Consider the following 23,982-nt stretch of genomic DNA (forward strand, 5'->3'; position numbering starts at 1 on the left):
TTTCATTTACTTATACTTAAACAGTGTTTACTTTGTTAACTGTCTGGAAGTATTTAACCACCGGAGAATCCTCACTGCCCTTGTCCGTGAGAACAGAAGAAACCACGCAGACCTCGTTTTCAAATTTAATTGCGTCCTTAATAGTTTCTGGGAAATTCTTGATATAAACTTCATCACCCTCATGGCACACTTCTTTCATGTACCTTCCTAATAACATAACTAGTGCACCATTTGGCAACTTTTGTAGATATTCTTCACCATAAGTATCATGCAAGTTGTTTAATAATGCCTCGTACTTATCATCCGGGATATTCCTATAGTGTTCTACTACTTCAGCTGGATTTATAACTTTGGCATTTTCCATGGAGCCAATCTTGTTCAATGGAACTCCCGGCATCAACAAATGGACTTTGAGATATCCTGATTTAAAAATGGAAACTTTTCTTTTTAAGCCTTGTATTATATTAACATACTCACTTTCGGAATAGTTGGTTTTGGGCTTCGTCTTTTCAAGTGACTTCACAGCCTGTACAAAGATGATCGACCCAATTACTGCAACGACGGCTATGCTTTTGAAACTTGGTGGTTCATCTTTTTTTTGCACTTTCATGCTAAAAGAACGTGCACATCCATTCAATATCCTCGATCTTAAAGATGTGGATATAACTGAGCGAAACATCTAGCTATCTCACTGTTGAATTCGAACTTTTAACCTTGGAGAGGAGTATGGAAACCGGAAGATTTCGGTTTGCATTGAAACTCAACTTTTTTATATTGCAAGACATACAGGATAGTGCTCTGGAGAAACACTCAACAATCACATCAAATTAGATCCAATTCAGACTATCAGTAGTTGTCAATACTCAACTATGTAGCTTTAAAATCGAGGTCTTGAATCAGTTTTGTAGCTATTATAATGGAATAAATAACTATCACGTGTGATACATGTATATATGGTGTACTGATGTTTCTGCGCTGCTTCACCAAATTTTCGTTCAAAATTGAAATACTTGATGGATGGATTGATGATGAACTCACTAAGGACTTCAAGTTTGAGTATTCACGCTTAGCTCTGGGGAAAAGGATGTCTTTAGTTCGTCTTGGATATGTTTGTGCGCATTTACAAAATTGCACGCGTGTGAGGATCGGTTTAACCTCTATTCCGTATACCAAGCTACATCTAAATTTTGCCTATAATCTATACAAGCATGGGTTCCTTTCCAGCTTGCAAAAAGGTTCTACGAAGGGCCCAGATGTAACCCAGGTGGATGTTACTCCGGACAATATATCCACTCGAAGGCTATGGTTGGGTCTTAAATATAGAGAAAACAAGCCCGTTTTGACCAGCTGTAGATTGATCTCTAAACCAAATTTGAGAATAAGATTGTCATGTGAAGATCTAAAAAAGCTATGTTCTGGGCGAAGTGTTAGATTGATCAAGCCTCTTCAACCTGGCGAATTGATTTTAGTAAAAGCTAATGATGACATACTGGAAATTAATGAGGCTATTTCCAAGAGAACTGGTGGCGAGGTACTCTGTAGAGTTAATTAAATGTTTACTACATTACAGATATACATGTACATAGCATACAACATAAATACATATATAGTACTATATGTACTATATTAATTTCATCGATGCTTTAAAATTCCACCACTGGACCACCGCCAAGGGATCTCCACTCGCTCATATCTATATTCCAATTCTTCCACTTTATAATCATGTTTCTGTCTATAGGAGAGATGGACGTATGTCTGGGGGCATCTACCGGAGATGCAGAAGCAAACCGCGCAAATTGTACTGGTGTTACAGGTTCTGGATGCTGCATAACATTCACTGCAGATAGCGAACTAACTGCGTTAGAACTGGCCTTTTGTAACTCAGACTGCGTTGAAATAAGTTTCTCCTTTGTGGCGCTCAATTCAGCTTTGGTCGTAGCCAGCTCTGTAGAAAGTTCCTTAATTTGATCATTGAGCTCCTCAATCGTACTTTCTTGATCCATATTAATGAACTTAAGCTGTTTAATCTGCTTCTGAAGCTCGGAGATCTGCTTATCATACCCCTTAACAACAGTATCCTCTTTGGACTGTCTTATAGTCGTCATAAAATCATGCTCTGTCTCCTGCTCACCAAATAAATCATCCGTCTCAGCTACTTCTTTATCACTCATTACCTCTTTGTTCTGAGGAGTCACGACTGCAGAAGTAACAGACGAATGTGCAGATTCAACAGTCTGAGGCCCCGCATCCGACGTATTTGTGATTGTAGTATCAGTTTCTGGCAAACCCTCCACAGTGTCTTTCTCCTCTTGCTTCTTTTTTTTCTCTTTCTTCTCTTTCTTCTTCTTCTTCAATTCTTCTACGCGTCTCCTAGCATCCTCTATCTTCTGTTCACGATCCTCATTCGACATTTCTTCTGTGTATCGCCATCCCTTTAGAGTTCATCATACTGGAAAGATCCGGAAAGTCTTCAAAACTTGTTCTTTCTAACGTCAACGCGATATCCACATCCCAACACGCCCAGACATTACCACACAAAAGCAGTAAATGACCCATTTATACATTCTTCTTTAAGCTTAAATGCTGTCTATGGTCCTTTAAATCCAATATGGTATTCATAAAAGCCTTAATTTTATAGTTGTAGCCCAATATTTACCATTAATCTCCCCAGTTTAAGATTGAAATTCTAAAGTTGAATTTGATGCTTGAAGTTATCTTACCGCAACAAAATTGTAAAACACCCATGCAGATTTGCATACAAGATAATATCCAAATGTTAGGTGTCTAGACACACCATTACAAATCTCAATTGCCTGGTAAACTACCTATAGATAGATCATTATTGGTATGCTTCGCTCCTCTTAAACTGCAAATCTCATTTGAATGATCGACGTTCGTTGATGGTGATTAGTAATTCACGGTGGCAATAAAGGACTGTTTAATTTATGTACTTCGGTGAAGTTTAAATAGTACATATTAATTTATGTTTAGTTATATTGATATAAAGCAGCGTACATCAGATCTAGTGTCAACTAGGGAATCATTCTATTTGGTTAAAAAACAATTATAAGGTATTGTAATGGCTGAAGTTTCTGCTGAACCAAATCTACACTCTTTAATCACTTCTACGACTCATAAATGGATTTTTGTTGGTGGTAAAGGTGGTGTTGGTAAGACCACATCATCCTGTTCGATTGCAATCCAGATGGCGATCAATCAACCTGAGAAACAGTTCTTATTGATTTCGACTGATCCAGCGCATAATTTGAGTGATGCGTTTAACGAGAAGTTTGGTAAAGATGCTCGGAAGGTGACTGGTATGAATAATTTATCATGTATGGAGATTGACCCTTCGGCCGCATTGAAGGATGTCAATGATATGGCTGTTGCGAGCGATGTTGGTGACGACGGTTTATCGGAGCTATTCCAGGGGGGCGCATTGGCAGATTTGACTAGTTCCATACCAGGTATAGATGAAGCCCTATCATTTATGGAAGTTATGAAGCACATAAAGAGACAGGAGGAGGGTGAAAGCGAAAGATACGATGTAGTGATCTTTGATACTGCCCCCACTGGTCATACATTAAGGTTTTTGCAGTTGCCAAATACTTTGTCTAAGTTGTTGGATAAGTTTAGTACTTTGACTAGCAGATTGGGGCCTATGATAAATTCGCTAGCTGGGAACAGCAAAGTTGACGTGGTTTCGAAAATGAATGAATTAAAGGCTAATGTTGAAAAAATAAAGCAACAGTTCACGGATCCAGATTTGACGACCTTTGTATGCGTCTGCATCAGTGAATTTTTGTCGTTGTATGAGACGGAAAGATTAATCCAAGAGTTGATATCTTACGATATGGACGTTAACTCCATCATTGTGAACCAGTTGTTGTTTGCGGAGAACGACAAAGAACACAACTGCACGAGATGTCAGTCAAGATGGAAAATGCAAAAGAAGTACTTGGCCCAGATTGATGAACTATACGAAGATTTCCATCTCGTTAAGATGCCATTATGTGCTGGTGAGATCAGAGGGTTGGAAAATTTGAAGAGATTTTCTCACTTTTTGAACAAGGAATACAACCCAGAAACCGATAACGAAGTTATTTATCAATTGGAACAAAATACTTAGAAGCAATTGTAATCCCAGTAGCTAATGAAGAATCTTGGGGTTCACTACTAAAATTTAAAAATTGAGGAATTCGTATACGAATAAGAATCCTTTTTATCAATAACTACTCTTGATGTAGTAGTAAGTAAATGGCTTTTGTTTTTTTTCGCAGCCCAACATGATAATACGCACTACAGAAGTTATTTAATGAATTTCATAATGGTAACTGAGATTTTTCTGGCCAGTTTTAAAATCTTCATCATCTCCTGAAGATTGAAGCTTTCTAGTTGTGCTGCTAACACCATGAAGTATGAATGTCAACTGCGAAACACATATGGCTGGGTACTATAAAATAGGCAAGCGTCTGTTTTAGAACGTCACACACTTCTCATATAAATAAGCAAAAAACTATGAGACGCCGCCGCTCAGGTAAACGAAGATACCATATATATACATATATATGCTGAATACGTGCATAAGCATCTTACCTTTCGCAGGGAGTACAATATACTCCCCAATGGTGACATGATTCATATTGTCTAAGACTCATGTAGAGCAGCGATCGTTTTAAAATAATGATTGTTTGTAGAACTTAATACTATTATCAAAAATTACCTTTGATATTATAAATTTGGTTTCTATTCACACGTAGCAACTATTTCATATTTTTATATGAGCATCTGATTGAGCTAAACTATTACGACGGAATACCACGAATGCTTAAATAATGTCGCCAATTAAACTAATAGTAGCGTCAGTGGGACAACATCTCTAGTTTGATTGTTGTATTACATGGAAAGATTTGGACCCAAGTGAGATGCCAACCCTATTACTGTTGCAACGAATTTGTTGAAAATCAATAAATCTAAATAGTCCACACACCGTATGGCTGACTTTAGCCTAATACCGTTATCAGCTCACACTACAACTAAATCATTCTAATGTTCGATAATAATACCATTTGTGGACCAGGTAATCTTTTATCATAGAAACAAGAGTAACATTTGTCGAGTTACCATAATATGCATCAAGCGTGACCAAACTGCTTGAACAGCACTTTTAATTCAATTTTATTAACTTGGAATTATTTTAGAACGTTGTTCATAGCATCTGCTTCTAGCTGAGCTTTTGCTAACCATCGTTCGATTAGAATATCATACTCATTCTGAAGTGAAGCCAATTTCTCTTGAAGCAGACTGTTCTCCAGGTTCAAACCAATAATTTCATCGTTTAATTTCCCATAATCTTTATTTCTTAATTGAATAATATCTTTTAGTTTTTGGTTCTCTTGTTCTTTGCTGCGTAATTCCATCCTCAAGTTTCTTATGGATGTATCCTGGGCATTCGGGGTTGGATAGTCATCGTTATCTATTAATATCGCAATTGGAAAAAGCTGAGAGTAATTTTGATTGATACGATCACGCTCCCTCAATCGTACCAAATATAACTGTTGTAACGCTATTTCCTCTTTCGTTTCCATATCTTCAGTACTTATTTTAATATTGATTCTGTCTCATGGACATAAATAAGTACAACTTTTCCGCTGTTAATCAAAGTAACGCCTTTTTGATTTTATAATGGGTACAACAAGCGTATTAATCACACACAAAGAAAACGGGGTGTCAGGTATTGTAAATGATAACCTCATCAGTTCACTATGAGTAATAATTTAGAAACTGAAACGAGCTTGATAAAGGATCAGAATCTATCCGAAGTGGGTGCTTTAAGGGAGCAAGAAGGTAATATTTCAAGGAGATGGTTCATGTGGTTCGGGGCCAAAAACGTCCTTTCTGTAGATGAAGAAGCCCCAGTAAATGAAGACCCAGTGGAATCGGCAACCTTGTCACATCAAAAACAGCAGTCGTTTATTAAGAATATTTCAAGCTGGATTCCGTATTATTACTGTCATCCAGAGGAAGATTTTTCAATCGATAAATCCACTGAATATTACCAATTAACAGCGAAGCAAATCCAGTCGTTGGAACAAGAAGCACTTCAAGCAGTCGCTAGAGGTTACAATTCCTGGTGCTGGCATACAGAGTACCTCCCCGATATTGGTGACAGTACTGGCGGTTGGTGTTTAATTGAAGGAGAGTTAAGTGTTGCTTGCACGGGGTCTCAAAACTGTCAGTTGCCATTGAGATGTTATCCACTTGCTGAGAAGTCTAGCAGCTCTATATATGTTAACAATTCACTACTCCTACCCGGCTATGCCCCTGAGGAATATTTCCATCACATACCCTGGACGACTAAACTTGCATCAACTATAAGAAGATATTATAATTCCTCCAGAGAATCCCACTTATATCTTAAAGAAGGAACTGAGGATAATCTCAGAGACAAAAAAATCATGGTTATAAGTATTGTAGGGTCTTTACCGGAGAAGTATGAAAAGATTGCATTAGGAAGCTCATATTCTTCTAGATATATAGGCAAAAAACTGGCTGAAGCATTGCAACGAGAACTTCCAAAATCAATTTCTAACATAGCGATACAAACTCCATTAGATAGGAAGCCAATAGAAGACTGTTTAAAAGAATGTATGGATCTACTTTGCAATTGGAGGACTTCTTTTCAAGAATATGATGCGCTTTTTATAGTTGGTGTTTATCACAGTGTTCCGCTCGCTATATTTTTGATTGAAGAAATTATGAAACACCAAAGTTTATTTCTGGTAGATAAAAAATCGACAATTGGATTGCTGTCTTTCAATTCATGTTTAAGAGGCTATCAATTTTGGGATCATAGTGTAGATACAGTTTTAGAAGAGGATGCCAACTTTCAATATAGCAGAGAAAAGGGGTTGTTTCAAGGGGCCTCAAAGATTCAAAGAGAAATTTTATCTAAGATTAAAAATTATGGGAAACAAGATACTGAGGAATCAATAACAATCAAAAATTCTATGGATTGGTTATTCTACAACTGTAAATCCTTTAAAATGACTTTTATAAGTTCTTTGCACGACAGTTTCATGACTATATCTCAAAAACTAGCTATTGACTATGTCCACCCAGGAATTCAACGTCATGTTTGGTGCAGTGGGGAGCATCTAAATCTAGATCTTCTCAACTTATCCACTTCTTCCACCTTCTATGGTTTGGAGATCCCCAATGCCCCCGTTTTCAAGTCTTATTTGGACATTCCAAAGGAAAGAATGTTCGAAATTATCCTCATTAACAATTTGATATTGACTATAAACTTAGGCTACCAAGAGTTCATCCCCATATTGCAATTAATAAGCCCTTATTTCATATCAAGATCCTTCAACGAACACACTATCCCAGCAAATTTGAAGAAACAAATTCAAAACGACCAGAAAAGTTGGCTCTTGGCCGCTGAGAATAAGTGGAAAAATGTCAACCTCGACAGTGACAGGTTTTTGCCCAAAGAAATCAATGCTCTCTCAGAATACTTAGATTTCTTATCTTATTCCAGAGTCAAGAATATAGAAGCGTTTGATATACGTGATACGGTTTATGATGACAACAATATATATAGGGCATTTGTCAAAAACACCATCTATACCACCCTTCTATTAGAAAAACAGCATGTCTGTATTTCCGAACATACGGTAACACCACAAAGCATATTCAATGGCGTAAATCAATATGATTTGGTATGGAAATTTCATGAATGCCTTAGCAAGCTTATCAAGCTGAGAAATATTCCAGAACAACCAAAACCTAGACTTCAATTCTCAATTTCATTAGACAATGAATTTTTGCATGATATCCATGAATCCTCATTCGCTCGTAATAACAGGGAATCCCTTCGTAGATTAAATGACTTGTGGTCCAGCTATTGTAATTGGAAACCCCAAACAAAAGGATTAAAACAGTTGCAGGACATCTTAAGCGTGTTATCTCTATATAATACGGCTGCTGATTTGAGGAAGGATGTAACACGTTGAGTAGAATTTTTAGATACATAGACGCGATCAAACATAATTTTTCACATTGTAGAGATGCAATATACTAACTTCATATACCAATCTGGATCAATAATGAGCTTAACTGTTAAAAGAGTATGTTGGTACGTCCTAGCTAATCGTTTTAAATACATTTTTATTAACGATAGATCAAGCACCTCTCCCATAATTCGCAGAACCCTGCTGTGAAACGGTCACAGATAGAAAATGATCCAAGTAGTGAAGTTATCCTTGCCCATCTGTTGAGTTTAATTCCTGGGAAGGAAATGAAACTTAAAGTTATGGACCAGCAAACTATTACGATTGGAAGGAGTCGGTCTTGTGATATTCTCCTGAATGAACCAGATATATCCACAACGCATTGCGAGTTACATCTTGTAGAGGTTGATATTGACTGTGAAAAGAAAAAGCTATTCAACATTATAGACAAAAGTAGAAATGGTACTTTTATTAATGGGAATAAATTAGTCAAGAAGGACTATCTACTGAAGAATGGAGATAGAGTGGTATTTGGTAAAAGCTCATCTTTTTTGTTCAAGTATTTTCAACCCACAGTAACTGAGACATGTTCGAATAATACGTCTCTAACATATGAAGAAACCAAAGATGTTGTATTCAAGAAGCCTCTAATTAGTAGCCAAACCATTAACAAAAAAATAATTGAGAATAAAGATGCTGTGGGTTTATCATTTTATGATAAATATATTGCAGGCAAGGAACTGGGGTCTGGGCACTATGCAACTGTTAAGGAAGCAGTTAATAAGAGTACTGGCGAAGTGGTTGCTGTGAAGATCTTCCATCCACAAAAAAACGATGACATTAAGAAAGCGAGGCAATTTCGTGAGGAAACTGAGATTCTAATGAGTATTGATCACGTAAATATTGTGAAGCTTTTAGAGCGATTTGTTGAACCCGTAAGCAAAACTAAAGTCCAAACTTATTTGGTCCTAGAAAAGATAAATGATGGGGAGCTGTTTGAAAGGATTGTTAGGAAAACGAAGTTACGACAGGATGAGACAAGGGCATTATTTAAACAGATTTTAGGTGGTTTAAAGTACTTACACGACAAAAATATTATTCACAGAGATATTAAACCTGAAAATATATTATTAAGTATTAGGCAAAGAAAATTTACTGATGAATTACAGTTAGGGCCCTGGGATAAAAATGAAATTGATATAATAGTTAAAATTGCCGATTTTGGGCTGGCTAAGTTTACTGGTGAAATGCAATTTACTAATACACTGTGCGGAACGCCATCTTATGTCGCAGCCGAAGTCCTTTCCAAAGCTGGATATACATCTAAAGTTGATCTATGGAGTGCTGGTGTTTTGTTATACGTTTGCTTATGTGGGTTTCCACCTTTCAGTGATCAGTTGGCACCTCCATCCATGAAGGAACAAATATTGAGAGGAAAATTTGCTTTCTATTCACCATATTGGGATGATATAGATGACTCAGTGCTGGATTTGATATCAAACTTATTGGTGGTCAATCCAGATCAGCGGTTTTCAGTTCGAGATGCGATCGCTCATCCTTGGTTCGACGGTTTACCAAAAAGTACCACTTTTAGCGTTGAGCGTTTGAAAATGGATGTGGAGAAGCTTCCCAAAACTTACTCTGAGTTATGAAAACGAAAGTAGTACGAGACGTAAAAAAATTATGAGTCTTGTATTATATTTTACAACAAATTAATAATAAATATGATTGATTATAATAACCTATTTTCACCACTTGCTTAATTCCTCAACTTTCTCTCGTAGTTCTTTCTTAGCTTTAACTCTCATGTAAAAAATGTCACAGTTTTGGTTGGAACAAAGCACTTCATTGTGCAAACTACCAGAGCATCGTTGACATTGAGTCCATAACCTGGCAAACTTTTCTTCCAATTCCCGCACGTCGTACATTGCCTTGAGATATAACTCACCTGACCTTTCTTTGCAATTTCCACACAGTGGCCCTTCGCCCTTCTTGAGTGGGCCCTTACAACCTTTACACATCTGGACTTTCTTAATAAAACCCATCAACCCTCCCTTTTGATTACCAGTTGAAATCTTTATAGCTTTCACAACAAACATTGCATTTGCTTGTCTTTCGCCAATAATCGGCGCTATAATGCTAATAATAGGATTTTGTAACTGCGTTGTCAAATAGTATTTTGAATCGATCTGAATGTTTTGTTCCAAGACATATAACGGATCTTCTGCTCGGTTGTATAGCTTGTCGTTTCCACCCACAATTACATAATCGACTCTGTCACCAACGTTTGGCCCAACGCCATCTCTCTTTTTCATACGTTCCGCCAAAACTGCATGAGGCTGTGAGTTCGTATAACTTGGTGCTAGTGTTTTGGAAATAATTAATTTAGAAATATCTGCTCTATTCTGCAGAACATCATCAATGGTGCTTCTAACAAAATCCAAAGCGCCCGGTACATTCCTATCTATTAGAATCATTCGCAAAACCTTATTCATAACAAGCGAGACCAGAGGACATGAGTCACGACGAACTGAAGCTAGCCCTTTCTGATCTAATTTATCGTGTTTTTCAGGCCTAGTCCAGTACAAACCAGCATATCTCTTTTTGTTAATCAATAAATATGGAAAGTAGACTTTTTCAAACTCTAAATTGATTGGATGCTTGAATAGAGATGAAACATATGCAGCAGCTTCAGCGCCTAGATTCATTGTTTCCTGAAGATCAGTTTTACCGAACTTTACCATCACAGAATCGGTATCACCATATATAACAACAGCGTCATGACTGAAGCCGTTTTTAACTGTATACTTTTCTTCGACTGCACGCTTTGTGGCTTCAATCATAGTACGCCCAAATGATGTGACCGATGAGGAGATGGCAAGACATGGTAGCTTTCCAACTGTTGCGCCGGTGAATCCATAAACGGAATTTGCAGATATTTTTAATGCCAGCTGCCTACCATTTAAGACATCTTTTCTAAATGGGTCAGTTTCATTCTTTAGGTCAGTCTTAGCACGTTTTCTTGCGCTAATTAATTCATGTAAGATAGTAGGTAATATTCCACGCCTACGTTTTTCAGTGACAAAGTAGTCTCCATTTGGAGTGATAATATAGTCCTCGTTTTCCTTTAAATTCAAGCGTGCAACGGTGGATTTATTACACAAGGTAGTGTAACATAAATTATGTGCCATCATAATTGATGGGTATAGGGAATTGAAATCCAATGTTGCGATAGGAACGTCGTAATACCCTCTTATTGGTTCTATAACTGTAGCCCCCTGATACTGTTCATCAGAAGGAGATGTATGCATATTTGGAATCACAATATCTATTTGAAAACACTTGCGAAATAGCTGAGATATGACTTTAATTTGTTGACCTCTCGTAATGAGGTAGGAAAAGGGAACCCCGGTGACTCTTGACATTTCTGCATAGTTAACTAAGGCCATTAACTTTTCTAACAATCGCAAAGGTAAATAAGCATCTTTCAAACAATAAACAGCCAAACGTCTTCTTGTTTCGCTATCACCATTATACAACGAAGAAATAATGGTGTGATGAACATCTTCTTTCTGTTCACCTAAGAAATGAGCAGAAACAGAATTCAAGGTATATGAACGTAATTGATATTCACGTCTAACAAACTGCAACAAATCTAGCTGTAGACGTCCATCAATGTTAATAGTTTTGGACTCTCTTGTACCATATGCCTTTGATGAAAAAACAGTTTCCTTGATAACTTGTTTTACATTTGGCAACCTGCCAAAATACGGAAAACTATCAACATGCAAAGCAGCGGCACGGTTAATTAAATAGGGAAAATCGAAATTAGTAGTGTTATACCCAATTATCACATCTGGATCTACTTGGACAACGAAATCGCGCCAATGTTTTAACATGTCTTCCTCTCTCTCATGCTCAAAAATCTGAGAACCGGTGATTGGAGCACAAGACCTCACCGTGAAAACGTTTCGAATAAAAGGTTTAGAATGACCTGCAATACTAACAACGTTTGCTATCTGAATCACTGGATCAGTATCAGGCTCAGGGAACACACCAACTCTACCCGCACATTCAATATCAAATGATAGAATACGCAACGGGGCACTATGAACCCAATCACCTTCTGCCGGATGCGCAATTAAGTCTTTATAGTTAATGGCCACTTCAAATTGACAGGAAGAAACCTTTTGGTGTTTAGGAATAAGAGTATACTTCCCCTTAGGCAGGGTTATCCAAGACATACCCACAATACCGCAATCTATCATCAGCCTCAAAGTGAAAGCAATATTGTCGTACGTCGTAGTGCCTCCTTGGAACCAAGTATCATTTGGGTTCACATAACCCTTCTCAAATGCAGTTCGGACCTTATTCAGCCCGTATGGATCAGGCACCAACACCTTTAAAAACTGCAACTTTTCATCACCGGAATATCCCCATATACTTTGTTTCCAAACCACCTCTATGGAATCCACAACATTATCAAACTTATCATTCAAATAGTCCTTTAAAACCTTTAAATCTGAACTAGGACGAAATCCCGATGGTGCTGGAACGTACATGTAGTGCTTGAACCCAGTTACATTACACAGGACTGAATTACCTGCATCGGTGACACCAAAAAACCGCACAACCGCCGCAGTATTACCATCTCTACATCCAGGAAGAACCGCTTGTTCCGCATCCAGCTGTTGAAATGATAGATCACACGTATTCGCTTCAAAATCAGACGGTATACCCCGTCTAGGCCATGTAGCTTGCTGGTTTTTCTCCTGCGCCGTGACTGTCTCATGATCCATCATCAGCAATTCACGCTCGAACACCGTAGGATCCACATTACCACTTGTATTCGGAACCTGTGGTGACTTGTACCCTTGATGGCTCTGCTTTCGGTACCTATCACTGGGAATAATTTGGATAGTCGACACCGGCTCACTTCCCGCAGAGTAATCAAAAGACTGCGTCCTCAGCTTCTTCTCCATAACCCCGTCATCAACCTCACAGTCTCGCTTTAACCCTTGTGTCATATCTCCTATATATTATAAACTCCTAAAAAACCCTGAATCCTCACCAACTATACCTGGCGTTCTCTCTTGCAATCCCAAGTGTACAGGAACAGTTGAAAACCTCTCCGCGATGTCCTTAAAATGGAAACGAACGCGTTACTGAAGATGCTTCGAAACACACCAAACTTCAACTTTTTACCGGGCTTCGCAACGGCAATTGACACACTGCAACCCCAAGATCGAGATGCCCCAGATACCAGACAGCAGCCCACATTCATCCGGTACGCGCGTGCAATGCACATACCGCTAACACTACTCTCCATCATATTGTGATATTTCAGTGAAAAAACCAACAACGTATATAGTGATACAATACTTACCTAATCATCCTGGCTGTATGCAGGTTTTTGATAAGAGCGCATTTCTATCAAAAGGCCTGGTTTACTGACAGTAATCTCCTGGGTTGAGGATAGTGTTGGGCGCACGAGAGACCGGGATTGTGTTTTGAAGTAATTGAGGCCCATGGAGATCCCGCTTTTAGCGTCTGTTTTGGAGTTTATTTAGATACTTTCTTGATATAAGTGCCAAACTACGGTGGCTTCAACTTTCCGCTGTGAAAAGAGCCTGATAGAATCTGAACATTACTCATCTTCGAGCAACATCTGAAGACTAGAGAGCGGAAAATCAGTTTTGAGAAGCCGGGAGGAAGATTGTTAATAGACTAAAGCGAGAGTGGGTATCAATTCCAAGTTTTTTTTGGGTAGTGGTTATTTTTGCAAGGTAGTTAAGGTGATTGTATCGTTCATTTTATAGTATATTGGAAACATATAAAATAAAGGAGGCAATATGTCAGAGAAGGAATATACTGAGGAACAAGAAAAGATCACATATGTTATTCTGAATAAGGATAAGCATTCGTTCTATGAGTTGTTGCAGATAGATAAGGAGGCCAGTGATAGCGATGTGAAGAAAGCCTATCGCAAGTTGGCTATTAAGTTACATCCGGATAAAAACCGCCATCCAAGAGCAGCAGAAGCATTCAAAAAGATAAATCGGGCGTTTGAAGTGCTATCGGATGAAAATAAACGAAAGGTTTATGATCAAATAGGTTGTGATCCGGATGATCGTGCAGCTGCGCAAGAGTCTTACAGAAGGGGGGGAGGTTCTGGACAGGAAGGGGGATCGGGCTTCGAGCCATTTCCTAGCGAAGGCATGTTTTTTAGAGGTCCAGGTAATGGCCCGGAAGATATATTTGATTTTCTATTTAGGGCTGGTGGAGGTGGTGGACCTTTTGGAATGGGAGGTGGTGGACCTTTCGATAATTTCGGAAACAGTCCGTTTGGTGGGACGACAACTTTTACATTTGGAGGTCCAAGTGGGTTCCGAGTCTATTCTAGTGGACCTGGAGGTCAATTCCAACAGCATGGAGGCGGATTTAATTCAAGGGCGCAGGATCGATCCCGTCGGAATAACCAGGGAGATGCGACTCAAGGAGAACTGCAGGATCCCCTGCAACATGTATTGTTTATATTATTGATTGTGCTGGTATTCTTGATGTTTCCTAGTCTGAGTTATTGATTTTACTGGTACAGCCCAAGCATCGTTCAGATACCCTTGTCATAGTTATAAATAACACAATTGACCGCTGTAATCATAATAGCATCCTGGTTAATATCTATTTGTGTTTATATATTCCATATAAACGATACGAATAATGTACGTAATATACAATAGAATACAAACAAATGCAGGTTCATTTCTTTCATTAAACCAGTTTCTTCTATGTCGGGAAGCATAAAAGAGCTGACTACCACATATTCCACAAGTTGTTATGAACAATAACATATCAATAGTGGCTTCTGTTATGGCAATTGTTGCCCCATAAATAATTGGGAAAACAAAACATATTACTCTAAGTCTTTTAATCGTTGTTTAATAATCTGATCTACATCTTCCTCCTGTTCTGATTTTAATTTCAATTTCCTGGTCAGCTTCGATGTGAAAGGTTCCCCTTCGCCACTACTACTGCTTTTCAGTTGCAAGTTCTTCCTCTTGATTAACTTTCCACTGGGCAGTTGTTCATACTCATCGGAATTGAAAGTTATACCGCTATTCACCATAACTTGGCTAGGAGTCCCAGATGGCAATTCATTGGCCCCAGGAAGCGTATTCTTCCTTGATCTAGTATGATTTATCACACCATCAAAGCTATCGCTCCTGCCCAACATGGCTTTATTGGCATACCTTTTCATTGTACTTGGATCACGTCTCCAGGTCCAACTTTGCTTTAATTCATTTAATGCGCCAAACTCAAGCTTCTTTCTAATTTCGTCCTTCCGTTCCAATTCTCTGAATACATCAGTATCGGTTGGTAAAACAAGAACCTTGAAAGTTTGATAAACCAGATCGAGTACTATAGGTAGCATAGTCAACAAAATCAATGTAGCCCAGAAGGTGATGTCTTTTCCAAAATATTGATATCCTTCATCCACATCATACATTGTACCCTCCTCATAGAATATTGGTAAAATAATGCACCATAAAAACCACCCACCAACTGATAAAATAAAAGAACTAAAGGCTAACCACGTACGATTGAACATTTCTAAAAATTGACATTTGAAGTTGATAAGGGCAACAATAGCAGTGAAGTTAACGAGACCAATAGGATATATCGTATTATCGGATTGAACGGTGAATGACCAACAATACCAATTGGTAAAACATATAATAACTGAACTAGTAGCAGCCGCCACCATCCATTGTATAAATATAGATAAATTGAATGACTGGGATAATCTTCCTGTGATATAAAGTTCTGGAACCGCCAAGAGGGTTAAAGGTTTTAAGTCTTTTTCAAACATACCAATGCAGAGAACAGGCAATGATGTAAACAGGGTATTAAACATCGACAGAGACCATGGTTCGTATTGTGAGGTACCAGAAAACATTGTGTTTCTTTGAAATATCAATTGAGTTAGGTAGAATGTCAATTCCTTGTAGAAGGTACAAAGAATAAACTTTGTTGTTCGAACGTAATTATAACGACCATGAACAAACAGTAGCTTTAACAAGTACCTGAATTGTGCAATCGAATAATCAGCAGAACGAGAAGCCTGTAGTCCCTCCTTACCAGCTATACCAATACCAATATCAGCTGACTGGATCATTGCGATATCATTTGCACCATCACCTATTGCTAAGGTCACTTGTCCATTTTCAGCTTGCCGAATGTTAGTAACTAATAATGCCTTTTGAGACGGAGAGGCACGACAACATATAACTGAATCTGCTTTAGTACATAATTCAATGAAAACATTCATTAATGTTGGATTACCTTCAAACATTGTTAGTGTATTGCCATCGATTACAACAACGCAATGTGCCACATTACGGTTTTCAATTTCACTACTGACTGTGGTAATTTTTGAAGCCAAGTTCTCATCATTGGATGTTACAATAAAAAGGGTAGAGTAATCATATATTAGCTTACAGGAGTAACCTATATTTATCGCAGTTTCTCTCTTGTCACCAGTTAACATCCAGATTTTGATGCCAGCACGTCTAATTTTTTCAATTGAATCAGACACACCCTCTTGTAATTTGTCTTCAATAGCGGTTGCACCAAGTAAATGTAACCCTCTTTCTATAATCTCACCAAAGTTATCCATCTGCTCACGACGATTAACTAGAGAAGTTTTAGCGGCATGATATTGCGCATTCCAAATTTCATACTCCTCTTCATTAATCCACTTATAACTGTAAAGTAATGTCCTTAATCCTTCTGAAGAAAAATTATCAATGTCATTTAAGGTGCGTTCAATCACATAATCTTCATTCTGAATCAAATTTTCATCCGTAATATATCCATCAAGGGTATTTACTCCTCCCTTTGGTTTAGAAAGAACCACTGGTGCACTATTAGAAGAGCTGGGAATCTGATGTTTAACTAATTCAGAATATTTGTCTTGTTGTTTCATGCTTAAGGACTTTTTGGACTTCTTGTATAGATTTTTAACATCTTCATCAGGTTTGGTGACTGTACCAAGAAAATCATCAATCGAATTGATGTGAATTTCTGAATCAGTAACAGGGGAGTTGGATTTCGAGGAATAACTATTTCTCGCTGCCTGAAAGGCTAAGCTAGCTCTTGCAGAACGCAGATGCATCGATTGTCTTAGAGCTCCACCAATACTGTTCCTTGACACAACTTGTTCCAAAGATTTTCTATGTTGTAAAACCAACTCTGCCTCTTCAATCTTTCTTTTATCAGAACTAGAACTAATTTCTGCAGCTTTTTCCATGGCTAATTCAGAATTATGCAACCTTTCTAGGATTACATTATCTGCTCCTTTACAAATTAAAAGTACCTTCCCAGGGTGATACGGAGTACGAATTAACACAGACATTCGTTTTCTGTCGGAAGTGAATTCTATAATATTCAGAATTTCGTATTTTTCAATAACAGGATCTTCATCAAACCCCTTAGGATATGTTTTTATCGATAGTACATTAGAATCACGACTCAATAGAACATACCCCATATCTCTTGCAGCTGTAACCAATGCCAGCTCATCAGGCGATGACGATTGATACTCAATAGTATCATGTTCATTCTCACTGTCACCTGATCCTTGTGACATTTTTGGTAGGCAACTATGACACAATGCCAAAGACAAAATGAAAAACTTTGTTTTCTGAGAAAGTAACGTATGGGGGTTTTCTTGAATATACATAATCAAGTCCAAAGATGTTTTTAATTTTGACTCAGGAGGGGTTTCAGCGGATTTAGAAGGTGAATTATCATTATTGTTATCAGATAGATTTTCAGTGGAAGGAAGATTAAATCTTATGCTATCAATTTGGGATGCAATGCTTGGGCGTCCGGTGTAGGTGGCAGAATTATTCCCCTTATACTCAATAGATGTTCGACCCTCAGGCGAACTCTTAGTAAAATTCCGCATGAAGCTATTATCATCAACAGAGATAATATCTAAAGCCTGACTCTCTCCAGTGTTAGTATTGGCAATGTTATCATGCAAGTTCTCAATGTTATGACTCCATACTAGCCCACAGGTAGAGAATTTTCTAAAGATCATCTTATTATCGGTCAATGTTCCTGTTTTGTCGCTGAATATATAGGAAACCTGACCCAATTCCTCTAAGATGGTAGCAGTTCGCGATTCACAACGAGTATTCGAATCCAAATGGTACATGTCAATATCCCACTCCATTAAATGACTTTGAACAGCTTTAATTACTTCGAGTGTGACGTACAAAGACAAGGGAATTAATGTATTGTACATGATAATAAAAGACATGATAGTGGGTGCTACTCCAGCATCCTCTTGATATAAGTACCATGCCTTGTTATTATCAACAACACGGTTTTTATAGTATCTTTGAGCAGCAAATGAAAAAATTGAGAATGATAGAACAACACAAATCATAAATACAACAATTGAATTAATTTGGGATTGAAGTTTAGGCGCTTTCGTGCGGGGATTCTTTATGGCATTCATGCGAATTTTAGTTTCCTCGCCGGTAAATATGGCCATACCAACTACATTCTGAGTATTTCTGATGACGCTACCCCTATAAATGACGTTATCTGGCCCTGCTGGATACTTTCTCGACGTTGAATAGTTTTCATCGGGAAATTCAATTGTACCTTCAAAATTATAGAGATCAATATTTGGATCTTCAACAATCGCACATGCCTTTGCATAGGCTAGATTAGAAGTAGAATAGAACATTTTAGATAATTCAGGAACAGGCCTTCTACTCTTCAGATTTGTTTCACCATCCAGGGCCATTGTTTCCACATAGCAATCTCCATTTTCACCATCTGTTGCAAGTAATAAAAGGTCTGCAGGTACATAGTCATCTTGGTTCAACAAGATAAAGTCTCCAACCGCAACATCTTTCCATTGTTTCTCGACTAAACGAATGCCGTGATTTTGAAGATGTTCAGTATCAAACAATAAACTTTTAAACTCTGCATTTGATGTAGCAGTTTCAGCGGACAGCCTATTCAACGAGTTCTCGATATCTGAACTATCCTCGCCATCATTTTGTTGCTTGATACCATCAATTTTTACCAATACCTTGACAGCTTTATTATTTTCTTGCTTATCTAGTTTATGACGTCTATAATCATCCCAGCCTTCCCTACCAATCGATATGCTCATGAAAATAGACAATGGTATGATCGTTGTGAACTGGCCAGTAGTAGACCAGCCTGGGATCATCTGTAAGATGGCTACAAAGAAAAAGTAAGTATTAGCCAATTTAGAAAACTGAGCATACAATTGCCTAGGAATAAACGAATAAACTGTGTACCGCGAAGATGTAATCGTGTTTTTTATATATGGCTGATTCTTTCTCTCATCGCGCAGAGCGTACACATGATTATGATGACCACATAGGTAAGGTCTCATGAACTGATCCCGTTTATCCAACACAATAGGAATCCGTCGACCACCTTCCTTGTTGGTTATTAATGGTCGATCCAATAAAAGATTTAGGAACCTTGACCATAAACTAACTCTTGGCGTTTCCTCGTAATTCTTGGCTGCGCCACTATACCCACCTTGTTCGTTAGGCATACTTTCTAGCTCAAGCGTCTCTTCATATGGCTCCGTATGGTCCTGCTGCTGCTTCCATTGTACATAAAGATTTTTATTGAACAACTGAGTCCGTAATGACTGAGATCTTTTTCTGTTAGACATTGCTTTCTACAGGAATGTTATTGTTCTTGCCCTTAAATCTTAAAACTCTAAAACCTTGACTAGTGTGAATGCAAACTAATAGTAACTAAAAAACGCTGAAACACCACTGAAAGCTAACACAGAAGCTTTCCAAACTCCATCAGTCACACTCTACCAAAAAGCAAGTTTTGATATTTTGCTGCGCATAAGTTGTGTTAACTGTAAAATGCCCATGAGGTTTATCATAGAGCCGTGATAACAAAATACCTCTTGTTTAAATGGCACGTGACTACTGCGCGGCATTATTAAACCACGGCCAGACATACCTACCTGAAAGCATATAAACCTCCTATTATATTATAGGAATTGGGCGTCAGTGGTGGTTTGGTAGAGACATCAAACTGCATTTTAATCAGAGATGTCGGTTAAAGACGAATATGAAGCTGCTGGTCAGGCACACTTGTTTTATCATTGGGAAAGTTTGTCCGAACATGAACGAGAGCAACTTCTATCAAATTTGGCTCGAACTGACCCATTAAAGCTGAAGGAGTGCTACAAAGAGGCAGTTCGGTTGGTTGAAGGTAATGTTTTGAATATGGATGAAGTTCAGCCTTTACCAAAGGGCTCATACGAGTCAGTTATCGACAATTCTAAGGACCTTAATTCTCGGTATGAATCATTAGGGATGGAGGCGCTGAGGAACGGTGAAGTGGCTGTGGTGCTTATGGCAGGTGGACAAGGCACCAGATTAGGATCTTCACTTCCCAAGGGTTGTTACGATGTTGGACTGCCATCTAAAAAATCGTTGTTTCAGATACAAGCAGAGAGACTGCAAAAGTTACAAGAGTTAGCCGGATGTTTGAAACCAATTCCTTGGTATATCATGACCTCTAAACTAACAAGATCCGCCACGGAAGAATTCTTCAAAAAGAACAAGTATTTTGGTCTGAGTGAAAAACAGGTCAGGTTCTTCAATCAAGGGACGGTTCCCGCATTAGATTCGTCTGGTGAACATTTAATGTTAGAGTCAAGGACTGAGCTAGTTGAATCTCCTGATGGCAACGGGGGTTTATACCGTGCGCTGAAGAATAATAAAATATTGGAAGAATTGTTATTGAATGGTATCAAGCATATTCATATGTATTGCGTGGATAACGTTCTTGTTAAACTTGCTGATCCAGTTTTTCTGGGGTACGCAATTCATCATGGCTTTGACGTGGCCACCAAAGTCGTGAGGAAAAGGGATGCCCACGAATCAGTGGGCTTAATTGTTTCCAAGAAGCATAAGCCCTCGGTTATTGAATACTATGAAATATCAAAGGAATTGGCAGAGGCTATAGATGAGTCATGTGGGCTATTGAAACTGCGTGCTGCTAATATTGTGAATCATTACTATTCTGTTGCATTACTGAAGGAAAAGTTGGATTTATGGTGTGAACATATGCCGTATCATATAGCAAAAAAGAAGATTAACTACTATGACGCAGGAACTAATAAAATAATGAAGCCTGATAAGGTAAACGGTACCAAATTAGAGCAATTTATATTTGATGTTTTTGATACTATCCCTATTGATAAATTTGGCTGTTTAGAGGTAGAAAGGTCCGAAGAATTTTCTCCATTGAAAAACGGTCCTGGATCTGTCAACGATAACCCAGAAACAGCACGTCTAGCATATCTACGTTTAGGTACCAAATGGTTAAGAAATGTGGGAGCCCATGTTGATGAAGGCGTACTCGTAGAAGTCTCTAGTTCTTTGTCATATAATGGTGAGTCTCTAGGTTCTTACAAAGGCAAAAGTTTTCACAAGTCTGGTGAGTACATAGCTTAAAGAATCCAATTCTTCATTGTTTAAGTCCTTCATCAAGTTATCAACTATTACCTAATTAATTTTAAAAAATAGAGGCAACATAGGAAAAATTGTCAGTTCTTATTACATTATTACTGTAGGGATAAAAGAATTAAAATATTGTTACCCTTATGTATCAGTATCCATTAGTTGTTTCAATTCATATAGTACAGGAATACTTTCTTCACTCGGACAAAAAGACCGGCTCTCTAATCCATTCGTAAAACTGTTCATTTTGAAGCTTAGGAGTTCAAAACTTTTATGTCTTATTAACTGCTCCTTAGATCTCTGATTTTCAAGAGCCAAATTTTGGATCCTTTTATCTAGATGTTCTTTCAACTGTTCATCTGTAAGTTTTTTAAATTTATCCTTGAAGTAGTCAGGAGGCTCAAATTCTTCGCCGGCAGTGACATAAATACGCTCGTCAGGTTCACTGTAAGTGCTGGAATCTAAAAAATCATTCTCCAGTTCCAAGTCCGCTGTATCCATAAAGGTGCTTGGGACAAAACTTGAAGAACTTAAATCTAAGCTTTTAGTACTCGCGGCAGCCTTTACAACATTTAACATAAACCCGGTACTCGTGCATCTTAAAGTATGTTTGCGTTGATCACGAGTTGAAGATGACACATATTGTTGTTGACCTTTCTTTTGAACTACTGAATTTACCCAGTAATTGTGCAAGTCATAAAGTTTTCCTTGAACATATTCATGCAATTTCTCATCGTCGTTTTCCCCATGTAGCAGTCTGGTTTGAAGTTCATTTAACTCATTCAAAGTAATAGTGATCCTTTCTACACTATCCCCCTCAAATATCGATGGAATTTTTGGTGAAGGTGCAGGCTGTCCCATTGACACTTCAATGGTATAGAGATGAGACTTATAGCTTGAAATAGTTGCAAGGATATCTTTTAGACATTCGTTAACGCGACTTAATGACTTTGAGACAATCAGAAATTTTTCAGTTTCTCGAAGATACTGTGAATCGCAATCCGGGAAAAGTTTCAATATTACAGGAGATAATGTTACTACTCGCCTATCAAATTTCGGTATAGACAGAAGACAGCATAGGGTAAACTTTTCCAACAAATGTTGACGACTAATCTTCTCAGAAGTCGTTGTATCAGGCGCACAATGTAGAAACCCATATAATGTCGCTATATTGATATTATAAAGTTCACAATAGTGAACCAAATCTTCAGTGTCAACCAAAGGCAAAATATCGGATATTGCCAATTTTAACTTATAGTATAATAAGTCAGCGGTAGATGATAAAATGTCCTTAATCAAAGACGTGTTGCTATTGGTAATCGTTGATTCAAGACTTCCACGAGCCAACGATATTGGTTTATAAATAGTCAATTCCTTAAACCTCATATGAAATCTATGAGATAACTTGTCTAATTTTATCAAAAGATCTAACATCGTTTTTAGATTCACCAATGTTGAATATTTCACATATCTGGAATGAAATAACTCTTGCTGTAAAGATAAATGGACAGCTAATAACAATACAATAACTATGTTCTTACGGTTTTTGGACCGAACGCAAAGTATCTTCCTAAAACAGTGGGTGCAAAACAATAATAGAGGCAAAAATGGAATCGTCCTCTGTAAATAAAACTTCTTCTTACTTGTCAACAGTTTCCCAAATTTTGTTGGGACTGAAGGACTGTTGAGTAATAAGCTAGAAGATTGCTTATGAAAATTCAAAATAGATTTCGTAAAAGTCGTTGAAAGTATCCCCTGGTAATCTCCACCATTTATATTTAGAACCTTAGACGTCGCTATGGTATACTGAAACTCCTCAAAGAATTGGTCCCTTCCATCCGACTGAGGTTGTTCAAATACCTTTTTAATCAACAAATTTAACTCAGACTGAGTATCCATTTCAACTTGGATATTAGAGAATTGCAACAATTCACTCTCATCAGGATCCAAGGGCTCGAAGTCCTCCCAAACCTCCACGCGCGACTGATCATCATATATCTCAATACCCCAGTCAGGCACTGTTTTGAAATCCATAAAATCTTGACAACCACCTACATCCAATGAATGGTCAGTAACCGGCTCCACTGCAAGGAATTTCCTAACTGTTTTTGATTTAGATAGCGGTAATTCCCTGCTTGATGACCTACGTTTATTAATGCCGACATCTGTCTTATGACATTTTTGGTGATTCTTATTCTCTATGGTTGAAGCGGAGTTAATATACTCTGGAGACAGTAGTTTAGAAGAGTAACTGAAAACCATACCAGATGCTTTCAATATAAGAAACCGCTTGACTTTGAGGTTGAATGTGACTGTAGATGACAGTATCTTTTAAGGGTTTTATTGCGGAAGTTACTCCAAAAAAGTGCGCAAGAATAACAAACCGGAAAATTTTCGCACTACTTTTTCAATTG

At 37.9% G+C, this 23,982-nt stretch overlaps 12 protein-coding genes across 12 annotated transcripts; 6 read left to right on the forward strand and 6 right to left on the reverse strand.

The window, feature by feature from the left end:
• Positions 1–16: 16 nt before the first annotated feature.
• Positions 17–679, reverse strand: AIM36 (Aim36p; the record flags this gene model as incomplete). Its single annotated transcript, XM_003647123.1, has 1 exon — positions 17–679. One exon carries the CDS (start codon positions 677–679, stop codon positions 17–19), a length of 663 nt encoding a protein of 220 aa, XP_003647171.1.
• A 285-nt stretch (positions 680–964) lies between these two features.
• Positions 965–1,552, forward strand: MRPS8 (mitochondrial 37S ribosomal protein uS8m; the record flags this gene model as incomplete). Its single annotated transcript, XM_003647124.1, has 1 exon — positions 965–1,552. One exon carries the CDS (start codon positions 965–967, stop codon positions 1,550–1,552), a length of 588 nt encoding a protein of 195 aa, XP_003647172.1.
• Positions 1,553–1,643: 91 nt separating this feature from the next.
• On the reverse strand, positions 1,644–2,411 carry BUG1 (Bug1p; the record flags this gene model as incomplete). The annotated part of the gene is made up of 1 exon (XM_003647125.1): positions 1,644–2,411. The coding sequence occupies one exon, from the start codon at positions 2,409–2,411 to the stop codon at positions 1,644–1,646; it is 768 nt and encodes a 255-aa protein (XP_003647173.1).
• A 668-nt stretch (positions 2,412–3,079) lies between these two features.
• GET3 (guanine nucleotide exchange factor GET3) lies at positions 3,080–4,129 on the forward strand (the record flags this gene model as incomplete). Its single annotated transcript, XM_003647126.1, has 1 exon — positions 3,080–4,129. The coding sequence occupies one exon, from the start codon at positions 3,080–3,082 to the stop codon at positions 4,127–4,129; it is 1,050 nt and encodes a 349-aa protein (XP_003647174.1).
• Positions 4,130–5,192: 1,063 nt separating this feature from the next.
• Positions 5,193–5,588, reverse strand: ATG16 (Atg16p; the record flags this gene model as incomplete). Its single annotated transcript, XM_003647127.1, has 1 exon — positions 5,193–5,588. One exon carries the CDS (start codon positions 5,586–5,588, stop codon positions 5,193–5,195), a length of 396 nt encoding a protein of 131 aa, XP_003647175.1.
• Positions 5,589–5,765: 177 nt separating this feature from the next.
• Positions 5,766–8,018, forward strand: CVM1 (Cvm1p; the record flags this gene model as incomplete). The annotated part of the gene is made up of 1 exon (XM_003647128.1): positions 5,766–8,018. The coding sequence occupies one exon, from the start codon at positions 5,766–5,768 to the stop codon at positions 8,016–8,018; it is 2,253 nt and encodes a 750-aa protein (XP_003647176.1).
• Positions 8,019–8,302: 284 nt separating this feature from the next.
• On the forward strand, positions 8,303–9,667 carry DUN1 (serine/threonine protein kinase DUN1; the record flags this gene model as incomplete). The annotated part of the gene is made up of 1 exon (XM_003647129.1): positions 8,303–9,667. One exon carries the CDS (start codon positions 8,303–8,305, stop codon positions 9,665–9,667), a length of 1,365 nt encoding a protein of 454 aa, XP_003647177.1.
• Positions 9,668–9,763: 96 nt separating this feature from the next.
• POL3 (DNA-directed DNA polymerase delta POL3) lies at positions 9,764–13,042 on the reverse strand (the record flags this gene model as incomplete). Its single annotated transcript, XM_003647130.1, has 1 exon — positions 9,764–13,042. The coding sequence occupies one exon, from the start codon at positions 13,040–13,042 to the stop codon at positions 9,764–9,766; it is 3,279 nt and encodes a 1,092-aa protein (XP_003647178.1).
• Positions 13,043–13,867: 825 nt separating this feature from the next.
• HLJ1 (type I HSP40 co-chaperone HLJ1) lies at positions 13,868–14,599 on the forward strand (the record flags this gene model as incomplete). The annotated part of the gene is made up of 1 exon (XM_003647131.1): positions 13,868–14,599. One exon carries the CDS (start codon positions 13,868–13,870, stop codon positions 14,597–14,599), a length of 732 nt encoding a protein of 243 aa, XP_003647179.1.
• A 329-nt stretch (positions 14,600–14,928) lies between these two features.
• On the reverse strand, positions 14,929–19,752 carry DNF3 (aminophospholipid-translocating P4-type ATPase DNF3; the record flags this gene model as incomplete). Its single annotated transcript, XM_003647132.1, has 1 exon — positions 14,929–19,752. The coding sequence occupies one exon, from the start codon at positions 19,750–19,752 to the stop codon at positions 14,929–14,931; it is 4,824 nt and encodes a 1,607-aa protein (XP_003647180.1).
• A 397-nt stretch (positions 19,753–20,149) lies between these two features.
• Positions 20,150–21,562, forward strand: QRI1 (UDP-N-acetylglucosamine diphosphorylase; the record flags this gene model as incomplete). Its single annotated transcript, XM_003647133.1, has 1 exon — positions 20,150–21,562. One exon carries the CDS (start codon positions 20,150–20,152, stop codon positions 21,560–21,562), a length of 1,413 nt encoding a protein of 470 aa, XP_003647181.1.
• A 147-nt stretch (positions 21,563–21,709) lies between these two features.
• Positions 21,710–23,830, reverse strand: INP2 (Inp2p; the record flags this gene model as incomplete). The annotated part of the gene is made up of 1 exon (XM_003647134.1): positions 21,710–23,830. The coding sequence occupies one exon, from the start codon at positions 23,828–23,830 to the stop codon at positions 21,710–21,712; it is 2,121 nt and encodes a 706-aa protein (XP_003647182.1).
• Positions 23,831–23,982: the final 152 nt, after the last annotated feature.

The sequence above is a fragment of the Eremothecium cymbalariae genome, chromosome 5 (assembly GCF_000235365.1).
Source record: "Eremothecium cymbalariae DBVPG#7215 chromosome 5, complete sequence".
Lineage (NCBI taxonomy): Eukaryota > Fungi > Ascomycota > Saccharomycetes > Saccharomycetales > Saccharomycetaceae > Eremothecium > Eremothecium cymbalariae.